At 44.8% G+C, this 27,650-nt stretch overlaps 3 protein-coding genes across 10 annotated transcripts in view; 2 read left to right on the top strand and 1 right to left on the bottom strand.

Annotated features, from left to right (window-relative positions):
- The window catches only part of CASS4 (Cas scaffold protein family member 4), a 62,608-nt gene extending 43,132 nt beyond the window's left edge, over window positions 1-19,476 (top strand). For 4 of the 7 annotated variants that reach the window (XM_082428128.1, XM_082428125.1, XM_082428126.1 and 1 more), the window contains 4 exons: window positions 4,117-4,200; window positions 5,435-6,742; window positions 7,956-8,033; window positions 11,046-14,445. In XM_082428128.1, coding sequence (XP_082284254.1) covers window positions 4,117-4,200; window positions 5,435-6,742; window positions 7,956-8,033; window positions 11,046-11,456 — 1,881 coding nt within the window. In that variant the 3' untranslated portion in view covers window positions 11,457-14,445. Of the gene's footprint in view, window positions 1-4,116; window positions 4,201-5,434; window positions 6,743-7,955; window positions 8,034-11,045; window positions 14,446-15,643; window positions 15,737-15,947 lie in introns of those variants that run through there. The other 3 variants (XR_014254421.1, XM_082428127.1, XM_082428129.1) reach the window with 3 other exon arrangements.
- Window positions 1-27,650, bottom strand: part of LOC309644434 (beta-1,3-galactosyl-O-glycosyl-glycoprotein beta-1,6-N-acetylglucosaminyltransferase 7) — a 400,935-nt gene that overhangs the window by 347,756 nt on the left and 25,529 nt on the right. The window lies entirely within an intron of this gene.
- Window positions 19,933-27,650, top strand: part of RTF2 (replication termination factor 2) — a 40,532-nt gene continuing 32,814 nt past the window's right edge. Inside the window, exons 1-4 of one of the 2 annotated variants that reach the window (XM_082428176.1) lie at window positions 19,933-20,104; window positions 23,805-23,899; window positions 25,057-25,150; window positions 26,880-27,019. In XM_082428176.1, the coding sequence (XP_082284302.1) occupies window positions 20,036-20,104; window positions 23,805-23,899; window positions 25,057-25,150; window positions 26,880-27,019 (398 nt within the window). In that variant the 5' untranslated portion in view covers window positions 19,933-20,035. The remainder of the gene's footprint in view (window positions 20,105-23,804; window positions 23,900-25,056; window positions 25,151-26,879; window positions 27,020-27,650) is intronic. The other variant, XM_082428177.1, reaches the window with a different exon arrangement.

The raw sequence follows: 27,650 nt of genomic DNA, 5'->3' as shown, positions 1-27,650 counted from the left end.
CACTTATTTGTTCTTCTGCCTCCGTTATTCTGTTATTGATTCCTTCTAGTGTATTTTTCATTTCAGTTATTGTGTTGTTCATCTCTGTTTGTTCTTTAGTTCTTCTAGATCTTTGTTAAACATTTCTTGTATTTTCTCAATCCATGCCTCCATTCTATTTCCAAGATTCTGAATCATCTTTACTATCATTACTCTGAATTCTTTTTCAGGTAGATTGCCTATTTTCTCTTCATTTATTTGGTCTTGTAGGTTTTTACATTGTTCCTTCATCTGTGACATATTTTTTTGCCGTCTCATTTAAAAAAAATTTTTTTTTATTTTTTAGGAGTGGGATTGTGTTCCTTTCTTACTGGTTGTTTGGCCTGAGGCTTCCAACACTGGAGTTTGTAGGCTGTTGGGTAGAGCTGGGTCTTGGTGCTGAGATGAGGACCTCCGTGAGACTTTACTCCGATGAATATTTCCTGGGGTCTGAGGTTCTCTGTTAGTCCAGTGGTTCGGACTTGGAGCTGCCACCACAGGAGCTCTGCCCCACCCCCAGTTCGTGAATCAAGATCCCACAAGCCACATGGGGTGACAAAAAAAAAAAAGAACAATAACATAGTAAAAAATAAAATTAGACTAGGAAACTAACAGATGTGTTAGAAAGAACATAAAAATAAAAATATACATGAATCAGCAACTGGAAGGTACATCAGTACCACAATAGTAAAAAAGAGGAGGAGGGAAAAGAAAAAAGAAAAAAAAGGAAAGGAAAAAAGAAAAAAAAGGGGGGAGAAGGCCTTGGCTGTGGAGGGTGGGGCCTAAGCAAGGGTGGTTTTGGGTGGTGGGCAGGGCCTATGCTCAGGACCCACAGGGCTGGAAAAGGCCCTGAGGGCTGTGGGGGGGTGGGGCTTAGGCTCAAGGAACAGAAGGGGCCCAGGCGTGCCCCCCACCCCTGGTCTCAGAGGGCAGGGGACCTCACCTGGGAGCCCAGCAGGCTTCCTGGGCTCGAGTAGGCGGGACAATCGCCCTCCGCTCCTCTCCCTCTCCTCCTGGAGGGCCCCTCCTGCCTGCCTCTCCTGATCTCCCCGGCCTCCCTCCTCTGCCCCAAGGACCCATGTGGCCTGGAGGGGGCTTTGGTGGGGGGCTACCAGCCTCGGAGCTCAGCAGGCTCCCCAGCCCCAGTGGGCGGGGCAATCGCCGTTCACTCCCCTCCCGCTCTTCCTGGAGAGTCCCTCCCGCCTGCCTCTCCTGATCTTCCTGGCCTCAGGGGCACCAATCCTGTCTGGCCCCCATTTCTTCTCCCACCTCAGTCCCCCCATGTCCTACCAGTTCACTTGGGGGTTCCTCCCGTCTCCTTGGGCGTCAGGGTCCCACACCAGCAGCCGGCAGGCGCCCTAGTTGTGGGGAGACGCTAACTTGGTGTCTTCCCGCACTGCCATCTTGACTCCGCCCCCCTGCACTTTTTAAAAGTAATAATATCATGAAGGATATGCATCTTTTTTTTTGTTTTTTGGCTGCACTGGGTCTTCGTTGCTGCGCACAGGCCTTCTCTAATTGCGGTGAGCGGGGGCTTCTCTTGTTGCGGAGCACGGGCCCCAGGCATGTGGACTTCAGTAGTTGCAGCACGCGGGCTCATTAGTTGCAGCACACGTGCCCTAGAGTGTGTGGGCTTCAGTAGTTGTGGCACAGGGGCTTAGCTGCTCTGTGGCATGTGGGATCTTCTTGGACCAGGGCTCGAACCCGTGTCCCCTGCACTGGCAGGTGGATTCTTAGCCATTGTGCCATCAGGGAAGTCCCACATCACAGTCTTGGTTATCTTAACATTGATTATCTCTGGGGGAGGAAATTTTAGGTTTTGGGGTTTTTTTAAACTTATTTGAATGTTACTGGTACATCACTTCTGTAAGCCATGCTTCGTGTAATCAGAAAACAACTTCACTCACTTCTTAGCCCATCAAAATTGCCCCGTAGCTGTGTTCTCCCCTGCCCATCAATGCACATGGAATGGCCTGGGTGCTTCATCCACGCCTGCTTCCTGGAACCACACCCATGGTTTGATGTTTGAGGTCTGGGTGGGCCCTGGGCAGCAGTAATTTTAGAGCTCCCAGATGGTTCTGGAGCACAGCCAGGGCTAAAGGCCACAGCTCTAGTCTAAATAAAAATTCAGGCCTGCTCTGTGACTTCCTGGTCACTCACAGGTAATAAGAAGTCTCAATGGAGAAATTTAATGTTCAGTGCAGGCAATACCCAAAGTTCCTACTATATTTAAAGTGAAAGCTCCTGCTCTCTCAGCATGTTTGCAGGGCCTGGGCTCCTGCTGCAGGGACAGAGGGCTGGCTGGATTCTCTGCTAGTTCCCTACCTCGGGTTCCTTCTCACTGGGTGACCTCAGGCTCCTGCGGGGCTGAGGGGAAGCAGCGGGGGAGGGCAGAGGTGGAAAGGTCCCGCATGCCTGGTTATGTGGGAGGGATGTCGCAGTGTTACCCCATGGAGGTAGTGAGCACTGCAGGCTGATTCTTTCTCTTCGGGGACATTTCTGCAAGTGCCAACCCCTCCCTGCCTCCCCCGATTGCCGGGTATCTCTCTCTCTCTCTCTTTTTTTTTTGGCTGCGTGGCTTGTGAGATCTTAGTTCCCAACCAGGGATTGAACCTGGGCTCTCAGCAGTGAGAGTCTGGAGTCCTAATCACTGGACCACCAGGGAAGTCCCATGCTGGGTATCTCTTACCTGCAAGTTGCACAGGGTGGGCAGATGCTTCTCCTCCGACCGGTGGCTGAAGGTTCCTCCCTGAGCTCCAGGCAGCCGGTCGTCTCCAGCCTCACCCTCCTGAGATGCTCTCACCCTCTCGGCCTGGACCCTGCTCCAGTTCCCATGCAGCCCACGTCTGGTCCACAGAGAACGCACGGGCTCCCTCAGCCGCAATGGACCCCAGGGCCAGGACGGGGGGCAGGCGGGGAATGGAGAATGGGGCACTTTCTCCCCTAAAGTTTTAAACAAAGACACATTCGCAAGACTCACTTCTCTTGCCTCACCCTCGTCCCGGCCCTGTGGATCATTTCTTAATTCAAAATGTTGATATTTTGTTCATCACGATTTTTTTCACATCAATTGCGATTTTAAAGTATATTGCATTAAAATATTATTTACCTTCGACACTGAGTTTGTTGGTGCACCTTTAAATGTTATGCCAAGGCAGGGGCTTCCCCTTGCTCCCCCTGGTCCCCACCCTGAGAACAGACCCCCTCAGCCCAGCCACTGCCCTGTGCTTTGTCAGAAGATTCTCACCTTTAACTTTTCTCAAGCAGAGTTAGACACTGTGCACTATGACCCCAAGCTCAGGTGGCACAGCTCAAATCTCGGAAGGTCCCGTGGGGTACTTTCCACTTTGCTTGAAGGGAGTGAAAAGCATGCTTTCCTCCCCCCACTGAGAAGGGGACAGCAGGACACTCACAGCCCAACTCGCTCCAAAGAAACCCCCTCCCCAAATTCCAGCTTTTTCTCTCTTTCTTTGCAAAACCTGTTCTGGAGCTCTCTCACCTCGCTTTGGAATATGGAACCTATTTTTCTTATCCTAAAATATGTATTTCCTAATTGTTGCACCAAAAAAAAGCCTATTATCTGTAGAGGCGCCATGTCTTTTGCTCATTACTGGGTGTATATATGTCATACGGTTCAGTGTCTAGTCGTTAGTAGGCACTCAGTAAATATTTGCAGGATGAATACATGAGTTACAAGCACAGGAAAATTTCTACTGAGAAAAACAAGAAAGGTAAAAGACATAGTAAGTCCCAATCTTATATTTATTCTTCTTTAATTCAATCTTAAGGTGAACTAACAGGAGGAAATGAACTACCGTTTTTAACTGCAACTGCAGCTAATTCTCTCTGTAGTTTGTCCCCACCTTCAATCGAGAAGTCGCCTTTCCTAAAGCACAGAGTCCATTGTTGAAAATATACCCAGTAGAGCACACACTTCCACCATAAAAGCATCATGACTGAAATCCCCCAGGTCTTCAGTGATTTGTGTTTTCATTTGGAAAAAAAAAAAAAAAGAAACACTGGAGTGGAGAGAGTTTGTGATGTGCAGCCATCAGGAGGGGAAAATTCAAGTTGTCCTTCTTTGTGGTCTTTCCCCAGGAGCCAGGGAAGCAGCAACAGCTATATGACATCCCCCCCAGACCCCAAAAAGCAGCACTTGGTCCCCCTGCCAGCCAACCAAACGTAAGTATGACGGGCGCTGAGATCCGATGCTGTGCAAACCTGAACGGCCTCTGGGAAATGTTGTTTGCTTGGTCAAAATTAGGAATACAAATCCCTCATAGCAGAACTTACTTTACTGGAGGCAAAACTTGTAACTGCAATGGTGTTCAGGAACAGAACAAGCTATGTGGTTTAGATACATCCTTTGACTTCCATATGCCTCCGTTTCTTATCACAAACTTATGTGAGAATTGACATAATCCCTGCAAAGGACCTAGTACAGTGCTTGGCACAGAGCAAGAGCTCAGTAGACTTTATTTTATTTTATTTATTTATTTTAATTAATTAATTAATTAATGGCTGCATTGGGTCGTTATTGCTGCAGGCGGGCTTTCTCTAATTGTGCTGAGCGGGGGCTACTCTTCGCTGCGGTGAGCGGGCTTCTCACTGCGGTGGCTTCTCTTGTTGTGGAGCACGGGCTCTAGGCGTGCGGGCTCAGTAGTTGTGGCTCGCGGGCTCTAGAGCACAGGCTCCGTAGTTGTGGCGCACGGGCTTAGTTGCTCCGCGGCATGTGGGATCTTCCCGGACCAGGGCTCAGACCTGTGTCCCCTGCATTGGCAGGCGAATCCTTAACCACTGCGCCACCAGGGAAGTCCCATGAGCTCAGTAGACTTTAGATAAATGCTTCTTCTTATCGTATACCTTGGAGACATATTGCATCAAGGTAGGTTTTTATTTGTATAAAGGGGAGGTGCCTTAATTTGAAATCTGTAATCCATGTTCATCGTTGGATTCTGTCACATGTAGAAGTAAATATACCTGTGCCCAAGGTGGCAGCTCAGCAGTGTCACGAGGGATGCATAGGAGTTTGTTAGACGGAAAGCAAGGGGTTGGGAGGACATTTAGAGCAGAGGAACCAGTTTGGGCAAAGTTAAATATAGTGGTTCAAGAGAGCATTCTGTGTTCAGGGGAAGGTAAACAGCAAGAGTAGCTGGGCCTTTAAGGAGGGTGGTGGCAGAAGCAGAGAGCAAGGAGGCTCAAAAGGAGGTTGGAGCCCGACTGTGAAGGGCTTGAGTGATAACAGCAGCGGGGAGCCACGGAAGACGCTTGAGTAGGGGAGTGTCGATCCGATTTTTAAGAAGCACAGTGCCCAGCGCTTGGTGGGTCCTCAGTATAATACACGTGTGTCACCTGCGTCGCTCATACTGTCTTTTTATTGCTCCTAAACTGGGTGACTTTGTGTGGTTTTTCACAGGGGCAGAGTGTTCCCCTGATGTCAAGCATTGCCTTAAGGAGAGGCAGCTGCAACACGCTCCCAAGCCCTCAGAAATCCGAATGGATTTATGACACGCCAGTGTCTCCGGAAAAGGCTGATGTAAGAAACGCATCTCTAAGCAGCTTTGTGGAAAACTCGGGGCACCGTGCTCTCCCCAGGTACATGTCCGGTTTTCACAGCCCTCAGAACAGCAGAGCAACGACCCTCAGTCCACACCCGCGGAAAAATGTGCCCATGCAGAAAAAACTCAGCCTTCCAGAGATTCCTTCTTACAGCTTTCCACCACCCAGGGTTGCATTCCCTTTGGATGAAGGTGCCAGCTACCAGGTCCCTTCAAGCTTTCTGATCTCCCGAGTGGAAGAGCAGAACACCAAGCTGAACATTTACGACGTCCCTAAAGCGACGCCAAGTGTCCCCCAGGCTGGGAAAGAGCTGGCAAAAGCCGATGGGCCTTCAGAGGATTCCATGGACCGTAATTCCTCGTGGTTCTCCGGACGGGCAGCGTCGCTGTCTCCCGAACCCGACGGCTTATCCGTTTCCAGCTCTGGCAGCAGAGCCAGCGTCCTTTCCTCCTCCTCCTCCACGTCCAGCCACTCTTCTAGCTCCTTCTCGGAGGAGTCAGCCAGAGAGCTCCCCTTGGACCCGGACTCGGCCAAAGAGACAGCCACAGCTCTGCAGCACAAGGTGGACCGCTCTGTCGCGGGCCTGATGCTCTTCGTCAGCAGGCGGTGGAGGTTCAGAGACTACCTGGAGGCCAATATCCACGCGATCCGCAGGGCTGCCGACTGCATAGACGAATCCTTGAGAGAATTTCTGGATTTCGCCTGCGGCGTCCGTGCGACCGCCTGTAACCTCACCGACAGTAAACTTCAGGCCAAAATTAGGGATCAGCTACAGACAATCTCCAACTCCTACCAAATCCTGCTTGAAACAAAGGAAAGTCTGGAGAGCTGCGATTGGTCCCTGGAAGTCCTTGTGACCAACAAAGTCCAAAACAGCCTGGATGACCTGGAGAGATTTGTCCTGACGGCGCGGATGGTTCCAGAAGACATCAAGAGGTTCGCCTCCCTCGTCATTGCCAATGGGAGGCTCCTTTTCAAGCCGAACTGTGAAAAGGACGACCCCGCGCAATTGACCCCAAATGCAGAATTTAAGCTTGCAAAATCCGTCCAGCTTCCCCAAAAGGAGATTGAATCATACCAAAGGAATGCTCCTTTTCAGAAACAAAGGGAAAGCGAACACCCTACTGAACTATTAAAGAAAAATAGGACAAATGTTTGTGAAAAGGTGAGTTCAGAGTGGTATACTATAAGGGGACTTTCCATTTTTATCTGGACTGGTCACCAGTAAGTTAGATGATGAGAATCTGTTTTATCGTCTTTGGGGAGACAAGGGTTCCATTTTCCAGAAAATAAAATTCATGGAAGTAAAATTCTAGATGAGCTCTTAGTAAGAAGTAAGATACGTATCTTAATATTAAGGCAGACAAGATGTCTTCTGGAAATTTGGGGTTTCGGGCTTACCTCTGATGCTAGGATTAGAAAGGATTTTGAAAACCTTGTGAAACCTGTTCTTTGAACAAAATTTTTCATCTCACCATCAAGTTTCTTTGCATTTTTGAAAGTTATAAATTTAGTCATTGTCAGTGTGTTTCTTAGAAACAGAAGAGGAACTGTAAACACTCTTCCAAATTGTGCATGGTCCTAGCAGCCTCCAGACTCTAGTTACTCTTAGGAATACTTTGCTCCATGAGTCTAGATACTATAGAAAGAGACCTTTAGTTCAAGAATTGCAAGTTGCAGGGCTTCCCTGGTGGCGCAGTGGTTAAGAATCAGCCTGCCAGTGCAGGAGACACGGGTTCGAGCCCTGGTCTGGGAAGATCCCACATGCCTCAGAGCAACTAAGTCCGTGCGCCACAACTACTGAGCCTGCGCTCTAGAGCCCACGAGCCACAACTACTGAGCCTGCCCTCTAGAGCCCACGCACCAAGAGCCCATGCTCCGCAACAAGCCACTGCAATGAGAAGCCTGTGCACTGCAGCGAAGAGTAGCCCCCCACTCGCCGCAACTAGAGAAAGCCCGCGTGTGGCAAGGAAGACCCAACGCAGCCAAAAAAAAAAAAAAGAATTGCAAGTTGCAAGAAATGCAGCAGGTAACCTGGGGCCTGTGTCAGGGAGATAACTCAGTGCTTTCAGCCCCAGTCTTGGTTTTCTGCTGACATGCCTGGAGGTGCAAGAGCTTTAACACACTCTAGAGAAGCTGGAAATTTGGATATTTTTCATTTCCCAATAAAATTGTGTGTCATTATATTAGGCCATGTTGGTAGGTAAAATTCAGCCCTCAGGCTACTGAAGTCTCCTTTGTTGGAAAAAGTCATCACTAGGTAGAACCATCAACAAAAACATAAAGAGGAATGCTCAAGTTTTAAAGTGGACTTAAACAGCTATATAATAGTATAAAGACCATTCTAGTTGGTAACTTGAAGGGATTTTATGTTTCAGGAGTTGCCTAGCCTAGAAGAGAAAGAAAAACCCATCTTGGAACAAAGGTTGGATGAAAACAAAGACTTAGAAACACAGGTAAGCGATGATGCTGACTCTTCAATACTTCTGACTGACGGATAGGCTTTATCCCCAGAGATGTTTCCTGCTGTGAATAATTCAGCATTACAGCCCTGACCCACATGGGAGGAGACTTGGTTTTGTGACAGTTCTTCCTTTTTTGCAGTAGAAGGAACCCTGGAGATGAGCAAGTCCAATGAGCCCCAAAATGTGGAACATGGTCCTTTAACCATCAGTGAAATAATTCTAGGTGCTCTGCAAGCTTATCACAGGAGATACTGACATGGCATGAAGTCACACGGACTCACATTCTTGTCGACATTTTTCCCCCTTTGGCTTAAACAATAGAAATTTATTTTCTCACAATTCTGGAGGCTAGAAATCCAAGATCAGGGTTCGTTTCTTCTGACGTGTCTCTCCTTGGCTTGTACATGGTTGTCTTCTCCCTGTGTCTTCACTTGATCTTCCCTCTGTGCGTGTATCTGTTTGACATTCCCTTTTAATATTTCTGATTACAACAAAAACCATTTTGGTTTGGGGCCTGTGTACCTTCAACACCTCTTTTGACATTTGATATTCTTCCTTTTTTTTTTTAAATCAAAAATGTTATCATTGTACTTATTTTTCATTGGTTACCTCCTATTAGTGGCAAATGATAGTAGTTTTCCATTTACAAATTTTAAAAGTTTTAACTTAAGTAAAAACAGCTGATCACTTAAAGACAAAGATGAAGCTGATTGAAGTTAAGAGGAAGGTAGAAAGGGCATAATGTGTGAAGGTTTTCTTTGAATAACTGAAGCCTGGGAACCAGTGAACCCATTCAACTTCCTGGCTGATGTGGGGGTGGGGAGGGCAGCGTGGGAGAGAAGGGACAGAGATATCCAATGACGTGGAAAAGACTGTTTGCCTCCTCAGAGGCCAACTAAGGTAATAACCCAGGCGTCCTGATGCTTCGTTCTGCAAACCCCAAACCCAAAACTTGGGGCCTGTCAGATGGCTAAAAGTCATGCTATTTTGTTCAACATGAAGTATGCCTTGGACCAGTGGTTCTAAAACCTGAGAGTGTGTCATAGTTTCCTATAGGGCTTGTTAAAACCCAGAGGGCTGGACCCCACCCCGGCGTTTCTGATTCAGTAGGTCTAGGGAAGGGCCTGAGAATTTTCTTTTCTAACAAGTTCCCAGGTGCTGGAGGTCCAAGGATCACCCTTGGAAAAACCCTGCTTTAGACTGACTGCTTCTCAGTGGGGGTGGCAGGAGGACCACTGACCATCAGGTGGACAGTTCTTCATTGCGTGGGATGGACTGTTCAGCATCCCTCGCCCCCTGTCCACTGGTAGCCTGTAGTGTTCCCTGGTCAACGTGACAACCAAAAATACCTCCAGAGATTTCCAACAGCCCAGAATAAAAATCATAGTACATGTTTGTTTACCTACAGGTAATACTCCCAAGCTAAGACGCCAGCACTCCAACGCCCAGATGACTGCTCCTCATTTCTAGCCTCTGATGCGTTCTCCTCATGCTCCCTGCCCCCCGAGAGTCCATCTCAACCAACACCCCAGTCTTTTCTTCCCTTTGCCTGTCTATCTTAATCTGTTTGTGCTGCTACAACAGAGTACCATAGGCTGGGTGGCTTATAAACAACAGAAATTTATTTCTCACAGTCCTAGAGGCTAGGAATCCAAGATCAGGGTGCTAGCAGGGTCAGATTCTGGTGAGGGCCCTCTTCCAGGCTGCAGACTGCCCACTTCTCATTGTATCCTCACCTGGCAGAGAGCAGAGGGTGGAAGCAAGCTCTCGGGCAACTCTTGTAAGAGCACTAACCCCATTCCTGGGGGCCCCACCCACATGACCTTATCTAATGCTGGTCACCTCCCAAAGGTCCCATCTCCCAATAACTTCACACTGAGGGGTAGAGTTTCATGATATGAATTTTGGGGAGACACAGTCAGACTATAACACTGTCTGAGTGCTTCTGAGCTGGGCATTTTAAGATCGTACGTTGATAAGAGTGCACAGTTTAATAGAAAGAATGAGAGTTTCAGACTTGCTGACTAGGCTAAGAGCTCCAGATCTTTATTTTCCTAATATAGTGACCCTAGGCAGCCTCTTCTCTTCCGGAAGCCTCAGTCTCCTCACCTATAACCTAACAAAGGGGCTTTTGTTTTTTAAACTTTTTATTTTATATTAGAGTATAGTTGATTAACAATGTTGTGTTAGTTTCAGGTGTACACAAAGTGATTCAGTTAGACATATACATGTATCTATTCTTTTTCAAATTCTTTTCCCATTTAGGTTGTTATATAATATTGAGCAGAGTTCCCCGTGCTGTACAGTAGGTCCTTGTTGGTTATCCAATTTAGATATAGCAGTGTGTTTGATTGTTACCTGGAATAGGATTTCCACTAAGTTTGATGCTGAGAATCTTTCAGCAGTGAATAGGCTTTGGTTCCACATTCCAGAAAATAAAATTCGCGCAAGTAAAATTCTAAATAAAACTTTAATTAGCAAGTAAGATAAATATTTTAATCTTAAAGCAGATAAGTCAGTATATTTTTATTTCTTCTGGAAATTTGGGGGATTCAGATTTACCTCTGATACTGGAACTAGGAAGGGTTTTTAAAATGCTTTAAAACCTGTTCTTTAAGTAAGTTTTTAAATCTCACCATCAAGTTTTCTGCATTTTTTTTAAGGTTATAAATTTAGTCATTGTCAACGAGTTTCTTAGAATGGGTTTCTAACAGTTTGTTGAGAGGATTGAATACGATTTTATATGTATCTAATATGAATGATTTTATATATATAATGCAATATATAAAATTATATACCTGAGAGATAATTTATATGTAACAGTGCTTTGAAAACCTTAACATTAATTTATTAGGCAAATGTTATACTGTGGGGCTTCCCAAACAAAACTGTACTTTTTCTTACAAAACGTCTAGCAAATTGAGCAAAAACAGGAAAAGAGAGACAACCACAGCCTGTCGATCGAATCTCTCTCTCATCCATCGTTTCCTTTACCTTCTCTAGAATCCTAGCTCCCTTAGCACCCAACCTTTGAGTCAGCAGAACCCTGAGAAGAAAATCCACCTCTCTGAACACTGCCGCCTCTATTTCGGGGCGCTCTTCAAAGCCATCGGCGTGTTGAACAGCAGTCTCGGCAACAGCCAGCCCCCCGAGATCTTCATCACGCAGAGCAAGCTGGTCATCATGGTCGGGCAGAAGCTGGTGGACACGCTGTGCCAGGAGACCCAGGAGAGGGACGTGCGCAACGAGATCTTGCGTGGCAGCAGCCGCCTCTGCAGCCTGCTCAAGGACCTGGCGCTGGCCACCAAGCACGCCGTACTCCAGCATCCCAGCCCCACCGCCCTGGGGCACCTCCAGGCCGAGGCCAAGAAGCTGGAGCGGCACACGCAACAATTCAGGGGGACGTTGGAATGAGCCTCCTTCCTCCCTCCTTCTCCCTGTTAACCTCTTCGCTTCAGCTTCACACCCACAGCCTGTGCAAGTCTGTGCTCTGGGAAAAGCCAGCCTGGGGATACACCAAGGGGTGGCAACAGCCGTGGTGCCCAAACCCGGTATTACCAAGTGGCTGAGCAACCCCAGGACATTGGCTTATCCCACAGAGAGTCAGGGAAGAGAATCAGGTGTGAACTAAGGACCAAAGTTTTTAGCCTATCATGTAGGGCCAGTGTGTGAAATGAAGTTATAGAAATCAATTTTTATATGGGCTAAATGTGTGCCTGTTTTAAACTCATTCATTCAGTACTTACTTATTGGGTACCTATTATATGTCAAATTCTAGGTGCTGGGCATATAGCACTGAATCAGACTGAGGCTTTGCCCTCAAGGAGCTTACAATCGAATGGGGAGACAGACAAATGATGAAGAAATACATACACAATGTATTAGGTGCTAGGGAGAAAATAAGTAGGAGAAGCGGTGAGAGATTATTTTCAAACGATTAATTTCTGTTGCATCTGCTAGAAAATGTAATAAGTTTTTCATTTTGGATTAAACTAATTCTGTGAGATTGGTACAAATTATGTATCTGCATCTTACACCAAAAAAAAAATATATGTATATATATATATATTGCTATTTTATCTGAACCTAGTAAAACAGGCATGTTATAAGTAGCAGTAAATTTGCAACATAACATGTTCTGTTGGGTTCCCTATTAATTTATTTTGTACATTATAGGTTCTGTGTTGATAAATTCAGTATGTTGGATCATAAAAGGTTTATACCTCAGCGGTCTCAAATGTGTTATCATTTATAATATTATGTAAATACAGTCATGAATTGCAACATCCTTTGTAGCAATCTTTTCTTTGGAAAAGTCTTTGATCCGTGTCACTTGGGTTCTGGTACCAAAGCAACATGTTTACTTGTGTCATTTAAACGCTTCTCCCCAAAGTGTTCAAGGAGCTACAGAAGAGGCCAAGTTTGCATACGCAAGGCTAGCTCAGGAAAAGCAAAGCCAGGAAGTGTGGTATAAACAGGATCCCTATCACCGGGCACAGATCTGAGAGTGGCCCAGAGCTCCCCCCGCCACCCCCGCAAGTCAAACCACCTCCTCTTCCTCTCCTTGCAGCTGGGGCTTTAGCTTACATTGCTATGGTTACATCATCACTTCAAGTCTTCATGTCTCCTACGTGCACCTAAGCCACTAAGCATCTCCAGGCTGGAAATCACCTGAAATGGTACCAGCTCCGGTTCCTATCTGCTACTTAGTAAGCGCTTTTAAATTGTTGACTGCCAAAAGACTAATTATTTTCATTGAGTTAGTCTCAGGGTCCCTAAAGAAGGATCCCATCTTTGTGAGGCTTGGTTGCCTACACTAGAATGGAGAGATCCACATTCTGGGAGCAGCTGTGATCTGCATCAGCTAGGACTCCTTCTGTTACAAGGGATCAAAAACCATATCCACACTCTCTTAAGCAATAAAGGGAATTTATTGACTCAAGTATATTAAAATAATCCAGGGGCAAGCTGGCTTCAAGAACAGCTGGTTTTAGCAATCCCACTACTGGGCATATACCCAGAGAAAACCATAATTCAAAAAGACACATCCAAAAAAAAAAAAAAAGACACATCCACCCCAGTGTTCATTGCAGCACTATTTACAATAGCCAGGTCATGGAAGCAACCTAAACGCCCATCGACAGACGAATGGATAAAGAAGATGTGGTACATATATACAATGGAATATTACTCAGCCATAAAAAAGAACGAAATTGGGTCATTTGCAGAGACGTGGATGGACTTAGAGACTGTTATACAGGGTGAAGTAAGTCAGAAAGAGAAAAACAAATATCGTATATTAACGCATGTATGTGGAATCTAGAAAAATGGTACAGATGAACCGGTTTGCAAGGCAGAACTAGAGACACAGATGTAGAGAACAAATGTATGGACACCAAGGGGGGAAAGTGGCGGGAGTGGGGGTGGGTGGTGGTGTGATGAATTGGGAGACTCGGATTGACATGTATACACTAATATGTATAAAATAGATAACTAATAAGAACCTGCTGTATAAAAATTTTTTTTAACTTAAAAAAATTTAAAAAAAGAACAGCTGGTTTTGGATCCTCCAGCAGAATCATCAAGGCCCAGTTTCTCAGTCCCACTTTCTCTGCGTTAACTCTCATGGTGGCAAGGTGGCTGCCCTGAGTTATGTCCTTCTTGGTTTGTGGCCAGAGGGGAAGAAAGAGTCTTGATTTTTGCTTGGACTAGTTTAGATCAGATGCCTGCCCCTGAAAGCTCCATGATGAGAGGGGCATGTAATACCCAAGTTGTCCTAGACCTGGAATTCACCCCTACACACACACGCACACACACACACACACACACACTCCCATGTGTCCCGAGAGAGGTAAGGGGATGGATCTGACAAGAACTGTGACATGTCTGAGATTTTCTCCTACTTCAAATTCACAAGTTAGCCTGTCGCAATTTCATGAATGCTGAGAGAAGACACGAGACTCTGGGGTCAGAGACTATGTCGGGGTCGCCAAGAGCACCCCGAGGTCCAGTGATTCGATAGGAGGATTCACAGGTCCCCACAAATAGTTGCGCTCACAGCTCTGAGCCATCACGGTGAAAGGAGACAAAGCAAAATCGACAAAGGGAAAGCACACGGGGCGGGGGGGTGAAGTAGCAGGGAAACCAGGCTCAAGCTGCTGAGAGGCCCCTCCCAGAGGTCACACAGGACACCCTTAATTCCTCCAGCAGTGAGCTGTGACAAACACCTGGGCAATGTTGCCAGTTAGGGAAACTCTTGAGAGCCTGGCCCCCAGGGTCTTCACTGGGGCTGATCACGCAGACAGCCTCTGTGTGGCGTGGACCAAAATTCCAGACTCTCCAAAGGAAAGCAGGCATCCAGCATGAATCACATCATTTGTACAAACAGTTTAGGCCCTGCACCATTCTTATCAACTCTGGGGATGGTGAAAACCCTCCTCAAATCCAAATTCCTAGCCAACCACCAAAGCCAACCTTGCAAGCAGGCCTTTGTAGGGAGATTAGTCAGGCCTGTTATGTCAACTCTCCTGCACAGAGTCAAGGGGCTTTTCTTACAGCCTCGCAAGCAGCTTATGTTTCATCTTTGCATCATTTCTCACATCCCTCAAGTCCCAGGGGCAAAGCAAAGGTGGGCGCATGTGATGCTGTGCACGCAATGGGTTTGCATCAAAGCCAGAAAAAAAAAACCCTGAACATAGGAAGCCCCAATCTTTTATAGTATCTGTGTAAACCCGACCAAGCTTTGCCTCAGAGGGAGACCTTATCTTTACAATATTGGACAGCAAACAATCCTGCCCTTCTGCTCTGGAGGGAGAGGTTATCTCTGTCTTCCAAGGGAGTTTGTTACAAACATCCTGGAAAAGATAGTCTAGAAAAAAATGTCAAGTCAATGCCTCTGCTCAGAAGATGTGCAGAAACACGAGAGACCCTTGGAGCGCTGTGTCGCAGCTGGAGCCCCTAGCAAAGTTAGCAATGACGTTAGAAGGAGGAGGGGTTGCTCCAGGGAGACACCAATAAGTGTTTACTCCAGGGGGCAAAATGATGTTTTACACATGAGTGATAACAACAGGATGTATCTATTAAGGTATTACTACATTCCAGACACTGTTCTAATGCTTTAGATGTTTTAACTCATTTAGTGCTTTATAAGTGACATAGTCTCCAATAGGTAATGAACAGGTCCCAAATGGTTTCAGAATACTATGTATGTATGTATGTGAGTGGAGAGATCAAGCGATGGAGAGATAGAGCCAAAGAGAGAGAGAAAGACAGAGAAACACACACACACACAGATCTGGAGCTATATCTATATATATATATTTCTTTTTTTGAGAAGAGTTCAAACCAAGGACCTTTGTCAACAAAGTACAAAACCATAGGGTTTAAAATAATGAAAACTGCTGCTCTTAGCTAAATGTGTTTCCTTCCTTTTTTTTAAAAGAGAGCAGTTACGGGATGAGTTTCCACTGATTAATTCAATAGGATAATTACTTCTGAAAAAAAACTGTAAAGTAGGATAAAATCATATTTTTTAGCTTTCAGCAACTTTTGGCTAAGTATTTTTCTCTAATGCCCTGTCTTGTGTACTGTTTCCTCTCCAGGTAGGAAGAGGAAATGATGGGTGGTATGGTGGCGATGGTGGTGGTAGCAACTTGACCTCAATTAAGTTCAATTTCATCAGGAGGATGGAAGCGGTAAGAAGCCTTGTTTAGAGATCTCCTAGTGTGATAAGCACTGTGGACCCAAGCACCCAGTGGCAACTATTTTTCTTAACAAAGCATCTTTTAAAAACTTTATGTTCTCCCCAGGGATGCACCCCATGTCTCCTGAAGCTGCCCCTTTGCAAAAGTTGCCCATTTATGTAGGTTATTTGCTAATGCCCTTTTCCTTTCATTCATTCAACAGATACTTATTGAGCACCTCCTATCTGCCCAGGCCTCTGCTGATCACTAGAGGTGCTGCAGCGGACAAAGCAAAGGCTCTGCATCATGCAGCTTTCATCCCAGCCGAGGGAGATGGAAAACCAGGGCCAGAATGAGGGTGAGGCGAGTGAGGCACTCTCTTTGGATGGAAAATGTAAGGGGGGCTCCCCCAAAACTTAGTAATCAAGATAAATTATACTTTGATGCCATATTTTAAAAATCTAAATCAATGCCAAAAATCCATGGTGAACGAGATATCAAAATTTAAATTTATAACATGGTATCAGTGGTGGGAAGTGCAAGGAAGAAATTAAATCAAGGTAGGGGGTAGCGTGATGGAGGAGACATGCTCTTTTAGACGGAGAGGTCTGGGAAGATGGCTCCGAAGAGGGGACCAGGAGCCGAGTGATGCATCACTGAAGGAAGCTGGCCTGGCAAACATGGGGAAGAGTGTTCTGGAAAGGCAATAGCAAGGTGAGTGCCCAGAGGAGACGTACACCTGGAGAGTTCAACGGAGAGAAGGACGCCCGTGAGGCTGGAACGGAGTGAGGGAGAGAAGAGAGAGTGACGTGAGCTGAAAGGAGTAGCCAGGGGCCACTTCATGTAAGGCCCGTATAGTCCTGGAATATTTTTTTTTCGGCCGCACCGCGCGGCCTGTGGGATCTCAGTTCCCCGACCAGGGATCAAACCCGCACCCACTGCAGTGGAAGCTCGGAGTCTTAACCACTAGACTGCCAGGGAAGTCCCCCCTAGAATATTTTTAATATTTCACTAAAACTGCAAACAAAAAGTAATTTTCGTCCTGAGTTATCTCAGCAATCAATTCCATTTTCTACTTTATTTTATTTTAACCATCTTTGGTTTATCCTCCCAAGTGTAACCTTAAATGAGGCTGTGAAATCCTTGAAAAATCCTAGCACATAGTTGTTGGGTTTTTTTTTTTCATGCTAACTCTTAAAATGAGTTACTCTGCATATCAACTTTTTCCAGACAGAATTTTTATTATTTTTTTATTTTTTTATTTTTGGCTGTGTTGGGTCTTCGTTGCTGCGCACGGGCTTTCTCTAGTTGCGGCGAGTGAGTGCTACTCTTCGTTGCGGTGCGCGGGCTTCTCATTGTGGTGGCTTCTCTTGTTGTGGAGCACGGGCTCCAGGCGCGCGGGCTTCAGTAGTTGTGGAACGTGGGCTCAGTAGTTGTGGCTCGCGGGCTCCAGAGCGCAGGCTCAGAAGTTGTGGCGCACGGGCTTAATTGCTCCGCGGCAAGTGGGATCTTCCCGGACCAGGGCTAGAACCTGTGTCCCCTGTATTGGCAGGCGGATTCTTAACCACTGCGCCACCAGGGAAGTCCCTCCAGACAGAATTTAAAACTGCACCTCTGGAGAGCACATGGGCAGAGCTAACAGGAAATCAAACCCTCAACAGTTTAGAAGTCTGAAATATTTGGGAACTACAGTAACATGCAGTAGAAGCATTTAAAGTATTGGTTCTTAGCCTGGGCCTCGGGAAGCCATGAATGAAATACATACATGTATAAACTGTAGCAAAACTTCCTACGTGCTTATGGATATTTTTCTGCAGAATAAATCCAAAGTTTTCATCAAATTCTCCAACAGGTCCAATGACCCCAGGAAGGTTAAGGAATACTGATTTTGCTAGAGGGTAATGGTTTTCTCTTTCACGACTTCATTCCTCTCCTGACCTTCAAGTTCACAGTTTGATCCAAGGATCAAAGTTGTCACCAAGGATCTTCGTAAGGGAATATCCTTTACTGGTTCATTCAACAAAGGCAGTGGGAAGAAGCAGCAGATAACGAACCTGCTTCCCAGTGCGGCTGGAAATGAAGTGGCTCAAATCAAATAAAGCACGGAATACAATGCCTGACAGCTCTCAACACAAATTAGTTGCTACTGATGATAATAATCAACTCAGCTGTGTATAGTCTGCAACAAGAAGTACCTTAGAGACCAATACTCTTAAAAAAAGAAACCAAGGAGGAAGAGAAAAAACATCCAGCTGCCTGAACTTTAATGCCCTCACAGTCATCACCACTGGGTGTCATCAGCAGCTTTGGGGGGAGAGGTCAAGGATCCTGGCATCTGTGGTTAGATGGGCCTCATTTGAGAAAGCCCCTCCCTGATCTCCTACTCCTTCTTCTTCCTTGATGTGTGCCCCTGACCCAAGACACCTTGGATATCTGAGCCTCAGTTTTGTCGTTTGGGAAACAGAAGGCATTACACCCCCTACTAAGGTGGTGAGGACAGAAGGAAAGAATGTTTCCAAATCTCCCAGTGTAGGTAGAATCATGGTTTGATAAAGAGCAGCTATTTTTGTTTTTTCTGCCCCAAATGAATTCAGTGAGGGGTAGATTTACTTGTCAGAAAATAGCACTGGTTTGAGAGTCTGTCTAAAGATCCTTGGGTTTTTGCTATTCTCTGCCTGATTTTCTGTCCATTGCTGTAAGAGAAAACTAATCTTAGAACCCATTCCCAGCTCTCACTGACTAGCTGTCTGACCGTGGACGAGTGCTTCGATCTTTCCAGCCTTCTGTTTCCTCCCCTGGAAATGAGATTCTAGGTGTACTCATCAGTTTTAGGGGCTGCTTGTCACCCCTCTCTGAATGAGTCTGTACTTTCTTTTGGTTTATTGAGTACTGAATAGTGAGTGTGCCAAAGACTCTTCTAGGCACTGAGGATGCAACAGGGAATAAATCAAAGTCCCTAGGGAGTTTACAATTCTTGTGATGGGCATAAAAATAAATCATAAGCCAGTGAGAGACCAGCTGATTAAAGGGTTTATTTTCTTTTAATTCCCATTAATTGCAGTAACAGATAACCCAATCTTATAGCCCTTGAAATTTTCGTATCCACATACACTTTATTTTCTGTTTCCAAATGGGGAATATTTTGTTTTTTTGTTTCACTTTGGTCAACGTAGTAACATCCAATCATAAATGGTCGGCTTTACTCGCAGTGGACAAGCTTTCCCCTAATATTTATAATAATTAAAGGAACAAATGGAGAGATGGTCAAGAGCATGAAAGCAGACAATCATGGATCTTAACAGGGGTTTTGCAAGGGATTTGTGTTCTCATTATAGATATGATACAGCCTGTCTCTTGGAAAAGGCGTGGAAACATCAGTGTATGTTTTATAACTATACCTGAGTCTGTTAATTATACCTCCTTTTTCCTTTATTTTTAATTTTTTTTATATACCTGCGTTTTAATAAGTAAAATATTTTTGCCTGGGCTTCAGGATGCTCTGAATGAAATGCATACATGTACAAACTGTGTGCACTATTTCATATGTATAAAATATACATGGCAGTATCAGAAAGTTTCAGGCCTTAGAGAATCTTACTCCCCCATAATCTTATATAATATCACTTCAAAGGATTTGTGGTGAGTGCTTAGGTCACAGCTGACGCTCAGTAAAAAGATACGTTCTCTTTTTGAACACATGGACGTTAACTGAAATAACAGATCCATCCATATTCATCACTAATTGCACGAATAAAATGCAGCCCTAAAAAAAAAAAAAAAAAAAAAAAAAAAAATGCAGCCCTTCCCTCTACGTGCTCCCCAGCCTAGGGATGTCTGCCCAGAGTCAGGCTGGGGTGGGACGAGGCCCAAAAGCGGCGGGTGCTCCTGAGTCACGCCCACCCGCGCCGCCCCCCCCGGACCCCGCCCCCGGACGGTGGGGAAGCGATTACGCGGGTGCAGCAGAAAGCCAGCGCCCGCCCGAAAGACAAAGGGACGGGCTGCCGCGGTGGAGTGGAAGAACGCTCCGCACCCTGCTTGGCACGCGAGGCCCAGTAAGCACTTTGCAGCAGCTCCCGCCGCGGGGTCACGCCCAGCGCCTAGCGATACTCTCCATGGCAACCAGGGCTGGGCAAAAGCCCCGCCCCGCCCCGCCGCACCCCGTCCCACCCCGTCCCACCCCGTCCCACCCCGTCGCGTTGCGACGGGCGTTTTGCGTCACTGCGGCGCGCCGGAAGTGACTGCTACAGTCGCTAGGCAGCCCGGAAGTTGCGGCTGTAGGGGATTACTTTGGACTCTGACTCCCGGCTTGCGATGGGTTGCGACGGGGGAACAATTCCCAAGAGGCATGAACTGGTGAAGGGGCCGAAGAAGGTTGAGAAGGTGAGTGAAATGGGCCCAGTGGGGCCCGGGGGTAGTGGGGCACGCTGACGCCCCCAGGGAGCGAAAGGGGGTGGGAGGGGGAGGCAGCGGGTTTCCACACGCAGCTGTGCTCATTTATCCCTTTCAGAGAACTCAAGATTAACCACAGTATTAATAACGGACCTTTATTGAGTGCGTGCTGTTGCTATTCACCAGGCAGTGCGCGTGATATGGGGTATCTCATGTAACTCCCAAAACAGCTCTACGGGTACATACTGTCAAAAGACATGGAAATTGAGGCTCAGGAAGAGAAAGTTGCAAAGCTAGTAAGTGGCAGAACCAGGATTTGAAGTCTGTCTGCTGCTAGTAACAATGATACAAATGGCTGCTGTTTGTTGAGTTTTGTACATAGTAACTTCGTTTTCTCAGTGAGGTCTTCTCAAACCGTTACCTATGAGACCAGGTCCTCCTCTTTTTTTTTTTTTTTTTTCTGCTGCGCTGCGAGGCATGTGGGATTTTAGTTCCCCGACCAGGGATGGAACCCGTGCCCCCTGCAGTGGAAGCGCGGAGCCCTAAGCACTAGACCGCAAGGGAAGTCCCCAGGTTCTCCTCTTAAAAACTATCTAACAACCATGTGCACTGCTTTCAGGTTATTAATGTTGATCTCAGAGGATGGTAAGCTCCTGGTGGCAGAGCTTGCACCTTTTCCCCCCTCTACAACTAGCACAGCTCCTGGTGCAGTAAATATAGTGGATAAATGAATGAGTGGATAATCCCTAATTCTCACCAGTGATTGGGCAAATTATGTATTATAATTTCCATGCTGCTAACAGGGAAATTGAGTCAGTAACGTGACCAAGATCACGCAACTGGTAGGTAATGAAGCCAGGATTCCCATCCAGTTATTCCGGATTTCAAAGTTAGCACTAGTAATTACTTTTTAATAATAGAAGGTGTGTAAAGCACCTAATACAAGTGGCTGGCACATTGTGGATGGTCCATATGCGTCTCCATTCAGCGGCCAGAGAAGTCTTTTTTAAAGATAAAGTCCACATATCAACTGTATTTAAACCACTCCCGTGGCTTCCCATTGTATTCAGAAAAAGAATCCCACAAGACCCTGTGTGGTCAGACAGGGTCTGATGTAATTACCTCACCTTCTGGCCTTCTCCAGCCCTTTCATTCTGTTCCAGCTACACAGGCCTTGTTCCTCAACCTGGAGTATAATTTCCTCAACCTGATATGTTCTTCACTGAGATAGTCATATCATATGGGGGTTTTTGTTTTTGTTTTTTAACATCAGTCAGTTCTTTACTCAAATGTTATCTCAGTCCACTGTAGCCAAAATACATCTCACTTCTGATCACTCTATCCTCTTCTGCTGCTTTATTTTTCTTTCTTTTTTAAAAAAAAATTATTTATTTATTATTTATTAATTTTGGCTGCGCCGGGTCTTAGTTGCAGCATGTGGACTCTTAGCTGCGGCATGCATGAGGGATCTAGTTCCCTGACCAGGGATCGAACCCGGGCCCCCTGTGTGGGGAGCGTGGAGTCTTACCCACTGGACCACCAGGGAAGTCCCTACTTTTCTTTATAGTGCTTACCACTATATTTGTTCCTGTCTATTTCCTATATGGACAGGGTCCTTGTACGTCTTATTTCTGCGACCCCTATGATGTGTCTGCCACACAGTAGACACACAACAAATATGTGGAATTTGAGAATGAATGAACACCCAGGAGGATGGAGCATACCCTCTAATCATACCTACATGTGCAGAGATTAATGCTGGGTAGCTACCACTTGTGTGCGAGAGCTTTTACCCAAAGAGTATTCAGCTCAGTTTTGTTAACTTGTGCCCAGAGCTGAAGAAGTAGCTTAATGAAAGACTTGGCAAAGAATAGGTGTCAGAAGGGGATAGAAAAGAAAAAAGGGTGATCTGAAACAACTAGAGTGCCCAGGCAGGATGGATTTTTGTTATCCTTATTCACTCAACAAATAATTATTAAGTGCTTACCGTATACACCATTCTAGGCCCTGAGGATGCAGCAGGAAACAGAGTCCAGCCCTTGTAGAGCTTACATTTTCAAATAGGTAAATAATAACATCGTTGATCACTCATATGGTATGTTGGGTCTGACCCAAAACATTACTCAAATTTGAGACCTTGCCGTGAAAAGAGTGACCCTAGAAAAAATGTTTTCAGAAGTTTTGGGGGGACCAATTTTTAAATTCCCAGGCAAGGAGTAATCTAGAAAGTAGATCCTAAACTTGCTGAACGTGGCTTTTTATTTTTTTTATTTTTTATTTTTTTAAATTGATTTTTTGTTAGCTGCGTTGGGTCTTCGTTGCTGCGCGCAGGCTTTCTCTAGTTGCGGTGAGCGGGGGCTACTCTTCGTTGCGGTGCGCGGGCTTCTCATTCCGGTGACTTCTCTAGTTGCGGAGCACGGGCTCTAGAGCGCAGGCTCAGTAGTTGTGGTGCACAGGCCTAGTTGCCCCGTGGCACGTGGGATCTTCCTGGACCAGGGATCGAACCCGTGTCTCCTGCATTGGCAGGCGGATTCTTAACGATTGTGCCACCAGTGAAGTCCCCTGCCTGGCTTTTTATCCTAGCTCCTTTGTCTGCTTGCCTGTTTGTGACCTTGACATGTAACTTAACTTCTTGGTATGTCAGTTTTCTCAACTACAAAGGTAAAAATCCTAACGCAGAAGGTTTTATGAGGGCTAAAGGACAAGTCACTGAAACTGCTTAGCACAGTGCCTGGCACACAGTAAACACTTAAGTAGTTGTTCCTGCAAAAATTAAATTTAAGGGAATTAAAATTTTTTTCTTCCTGTTTTCTTTCAAATGTGCCATCCTGTTACATTATTCAGGTTTGACATTTTAGGAAGAGGAAAGAGTGGGACATGGAATATTAAATAGGTGAAAATATCATTTGAGGGCTATGGAAGGTCTCAGATCTGGATCGTTATACTGTGGATAATGGCCTGATATGCCACATAGTGAGCAGTTGGCAAAAAACACTTCTGTTAAATTGCTGATTTTATAAAGAATTATACAGTCTTTGTGCTGACCTGTTTTTTTTTAAAAATGCCTATCTTCTCAATTCTTTGTCCTTAAATTCTGCTACAACTTTGGAGCCTTTCCCATTGTTAGGAATTAACCTGTACTGCTTGATTTTTCTGTATGGCCTTCCTAACTTACTGTTAAGATACAGATATTAATTTGTAACTAGCATAAGCAATATAATGACTTGATGTAAACTGTTTCTTTGTACATGTCATGTATAGAGAGGCCTTTACTTGACATAGTGTCGGTTACTTGTGACTTTTTAAATCCCGACTTCGTGTGTCACTATCTTTGATTTAAAAAACAAAAATCATGGGACTTCCCTGGTGGTGCAGTGGTTAAGACTCCGCACTCCCAATGCAGGGATCCTGGGTTCAATCCCTGGTCAAGGAACTAGATCCCACGTGCATGCCGCAACTAAGGGTTCGCATGCCACAACTAAGGGTTCGCATGCCACAACTAAGGAGCCGGTGAGCTACAACTAAGACCCGGCACAACCAAATAAATAAATAAATAAATATTTTAAAAACAAAGAAACAAAAAAATTGTCACAGTGTGGTATTACTGAATAAGCCTTTATATGTGGAACTGTAGACCATGTGTCTTTCAGAGGTGAAAATTAATTGACAGGATTTTTTTTTCTTTTCTCAGGTTGACAAGGATGCTGAGTTAGTGGCCCAGTGGAACTATTGTACTCTAAGTCAAGAAATATTAAGACGACCAATAGTTGCCTGTGAACTTGGCAGGTATGGTTCCTTTACTTAACGGAGACGAGTTTTTATTAAATGATCTTAAAAAGAATTTTAATGTATAAATGCTGTTCTTGATTCATCAAATGTGAATGATCTCCAGCAAATTTGTGAAGCCTGGGTTATCATTCTCTGTCTCAAAACATACTTCTGCACTTTTCTATTCAGTTTGGTTTATTTAATCCATGGGTTGAAAACTCAGGGGCCATTAGGAGTTAAGTTATAAAGATAAATGCATGAAGGACCCATGTGGGGTCAGTAGGGAACGGTGAGGACTGGGGGAAACTGGAGAGTTCACGTCCTGTCTAAGGGGTAGCTGCAGGAGTTCCCTGGTAGTCCAGTGGTTAGGACTGACTCCGTGCTCTCACTGCCGAGGGCCCAGGTTCAATCCCTGGTTGGAGAACTAAGGTCCCACAGGCTGTGCTGCACGGCTGGCAAAAAAGGCAAATTACGGGGTAGCTGCTCTTCAGTTCCAGCCTGCTGTTACAGTTCAAGAATGTAGACTGAGTCCAGAACATCTGATTTTTTTTTTCTTTCTTTTTTTCAGGGGAAGTTGAAAATGTGTACTTTTTTTTTTTTTAATTAATTAATTAATTTATTTATTTTTGACTGTGTTGGGTCTTCGTTTCTGTGCGAGGGCTTTCTCTAGTTGTGGCAAGCGGGGGCCACTCTTCATCGCGATGCGCGGGCCTTTCACTATCGTGGCCTCTCTTGTTGCGGAGCACAGGCTCCAGACGCGCAAGCTCAGTAATTGTGGCTCACGGGCCTAGTTGCTCCGCGGCATGTGGGATCTTCCCAGACCAGGGCTCGAACCTGTGTCCCCTGCATTGGCAGGCAAATTCTCAACCACTGCACCACCAGGGAAGCCTGAAAATGTGTACTTTTATATTAAATCTCCCAATTTAGAAAAAGCCTTGATCAGGTCACATTCAGTCCTCAGGCTGCCAGTTTGTAGCCTTTTATTTAAACTAGTTTCTTTCTTTGTATGCTTTGGAAATGGTTGGTACAGGATTAAATTTACTTTTTTTTTTAAGAGTGCAGGGCATTTCTATTATCAGACGTAAATGACTTTGGATTGTACTCAGTTTAGTCTTCTTCCTTTGGGTGAAGGTTGATTATTGCCAGAATGTTTTGACTGATCTTTATTGTTGCAGACTTTACAACAAAGATGCCATCATTGAGTTTCTATTGGACAAGTCTTCCGAAAAGGCTCTTGGGAAGGCAGCCTCTCACATTAAAAGCATTAAGGTAAGACAGGTGATTTGGAAGTGCTCCGGGGGTTTCAGTGGTTAGGGTTTTATTTTATGGAATTCATGTACATTTTAGACTGAACTTGGAAATTTGGAATTCCAGTCCCACCCAGCCACCTAATAAAGGTGTGATTTGGGGCAGGTCACTTGAAGTTCAAACCAGAAGTCCCCACACCCGTACTTCCTGGATTATAAATCTGTTGTGAGTTCATATGAGTGAAAGAACTTCAAAACTGTAGTATACAAGTTTCAAAACTTCGAAACTTGTATATTGTGCTGTATAAATGTTGGGAAGCATTATTTTTATAGTTAAAACTCAGCCACTCGAATTTTGGTTTGGAAGACACTTTTATAGAATTAGAGATTTTTATAGGTAGATAACTATTCAGTCATTGTGGTTATCTCCTGCTGATTAGAGGTTCTGAAAGTTCTTTCATAAAAGTGGAAAAACAAGTTTTTTAGTAAAGGAAGTTTGTTGAGAGGACAGAATCTTTCAAATCTGGTCAGTGGGAGAAAAATCAAAGTAGTGAAGAATTTGAGAACCACCAAGCTTGACAGGTGAAAACACTCACTGTGTATGACATGTTGAGGCCTCATGGCTAGTCAGTGGGGCGCTTAAACTAGATCCAGAGCCCCTGACTCCCAGGCTAAGGCTTTGAGTTTTTTCCTCCTTCTTTTTCTTTTTAAATTTTTTTTATTGTTATAATAGGCTTTTTGTTTGAGTTCTTGGGGTAATGTTTATTTCAGACAAATTAGTAATTCTGAGATGTAGCTGTTGGTAGTGCTGTAGAGGTAACCATGCTGATTGTCGTCATCGTTTCCTTGGGAAGAGAACTCATTTCTCAAAAACCCATAGTAGCATAATTATCTTATCTCAGAAATGTGATTATCACTGAAATTAACTTATACAAGTCTATACTTAAAACACAATATATAATGTATGTGGTGAACTTTTAATTTTAATGCAAAAATTTTTTTTCCAAGAAATCACAACTGTAAAGACAAAAGGATTCACATAAAACAATGCAAAGGTTATTATTACTGCAGTTAATAGTCCACAGATACTCTGAGCAGAGAACTTGATGAACACACAAGCAGGAAGCCGACCCCGTGTGTGGTGGCTTTTTCCTTTCAAGGTGCTCAGCTGCTCTCTGGAGTGTTGAAATCAAATGGTGCAGTTAAATACGAAGAAATGCTTCAAATGCTAAAGTGGGGCTGTTAAGTCACTCCTTGTAAAACTGAATTTTGAAAACCGGAACACCTGGATCTTGGAGTATGACAGTAATCTCTGGCTAATATTCTGCCTTGGACTCATTAGACCATGGCCTCACAGATTTTACCGTCTGTTTAGCTGTTAAATAAATGTGGCTTGTCAGTAATATGAACAGCCTCAGTGAGGCTTCATCAGCCAGGAAAGAAAGTGTTCCTTTCTGGATGAAACTAATACAAAGCTTTCTTCTCTTAGTGGGGTAAATTTTCATGTCTGAAGTTACTTTGCCTTATATAGCAAAATGCTTGTAAAATAGAAATTAATTATTTGCTAGACAGTGCATTTAAAAAATTTTGTTTTCTATCACAACTTATGGTTTAATTTTATATCCATGTTAATTGATGTTAAAGGAAAGTAGAAAAAGAGGTTTGGACGGGAAGGGACTAGAATAATAATTAAGGCTAAAGATGATCCATTTGTCAAAGGAACTCTTAAAATATTCATGTTTTTTTCACAGAATGTGACAGAACTGAGGCTTTCTGATAACCCCGCCTGGGAAGGAGATAAAGGAAACACTAAAGGTGACAAACACGATGACCTCCAGCGGGCACGTTTCATCTGCCCCGTTGTGGGCTTGGAGATGAATGGCCGACACAGGTCAGTAATGGATGTGGGCAGATGATGTGGAGTCTGGGTGAGTGATCCCAGTGCTGTTAAGATCTGTGCCAAAGCTTAATAATCACACGGATTTCCTTAAGGTGTCTTTTGGTTTGGGTAGTGCACAAGACCATGTTCATTCCCTACCAGCCACGTGTAACATGGCCTCTTTGTTGTCTGCAGCTTTCTGTTCTTGAGGTTAGGAGAGCCTAAAGTAAAGAGGGAGTTTAAAAATTTGTCTTGTGACACTTAAGAGACTTGAGTTGAGTTCTTTGGTCTTCTCCTATGGGAAAGAAAGTAAAGGACAGATATTTTCCATCAAACAAATCCCATTTCCTTACAATTGCTAAAAACTCTGCAGTGGAAAACGATCTTACAGAACGTGTGGTTGATCGGTCAGTGAAAGGCCCGGTTGATGAGGATAACTTGCTTTGAATTTGTAGCTAACAGGTCCTCTGGCTAGAGCACCAGAAATCTTAAGCTTGAGATGTATATAGCAAATGCAAGTAAGCAAGTATATTTCCCCCTTAAAAAATATGAATGTCGAGTGGATTAGTAGGTGCCTTTTTATAGGATGTCTCACTTTGCCAAAGCTTTAAACTTTTTTCCCACCATTTAGAAATACCTTTAG

Source organism: Balaenoptera physalus, assembly GCF_965194825.1.
Source record: "Balaenoptera physalus genome assembly, chromosome: 16".
NCBI classification, from domain to species: domain Eukaryota; kingdom Metazoa; phylum Chordata; class Mammalia; order Artiodactyla; family Balaenopteridae; genus Balaenoptera; species Balaenoptera physalus.
Note: the sequence above shows the minus strand (reverse complement) of the source record. Positions and strands in the feature narration are given on the sequence as shown.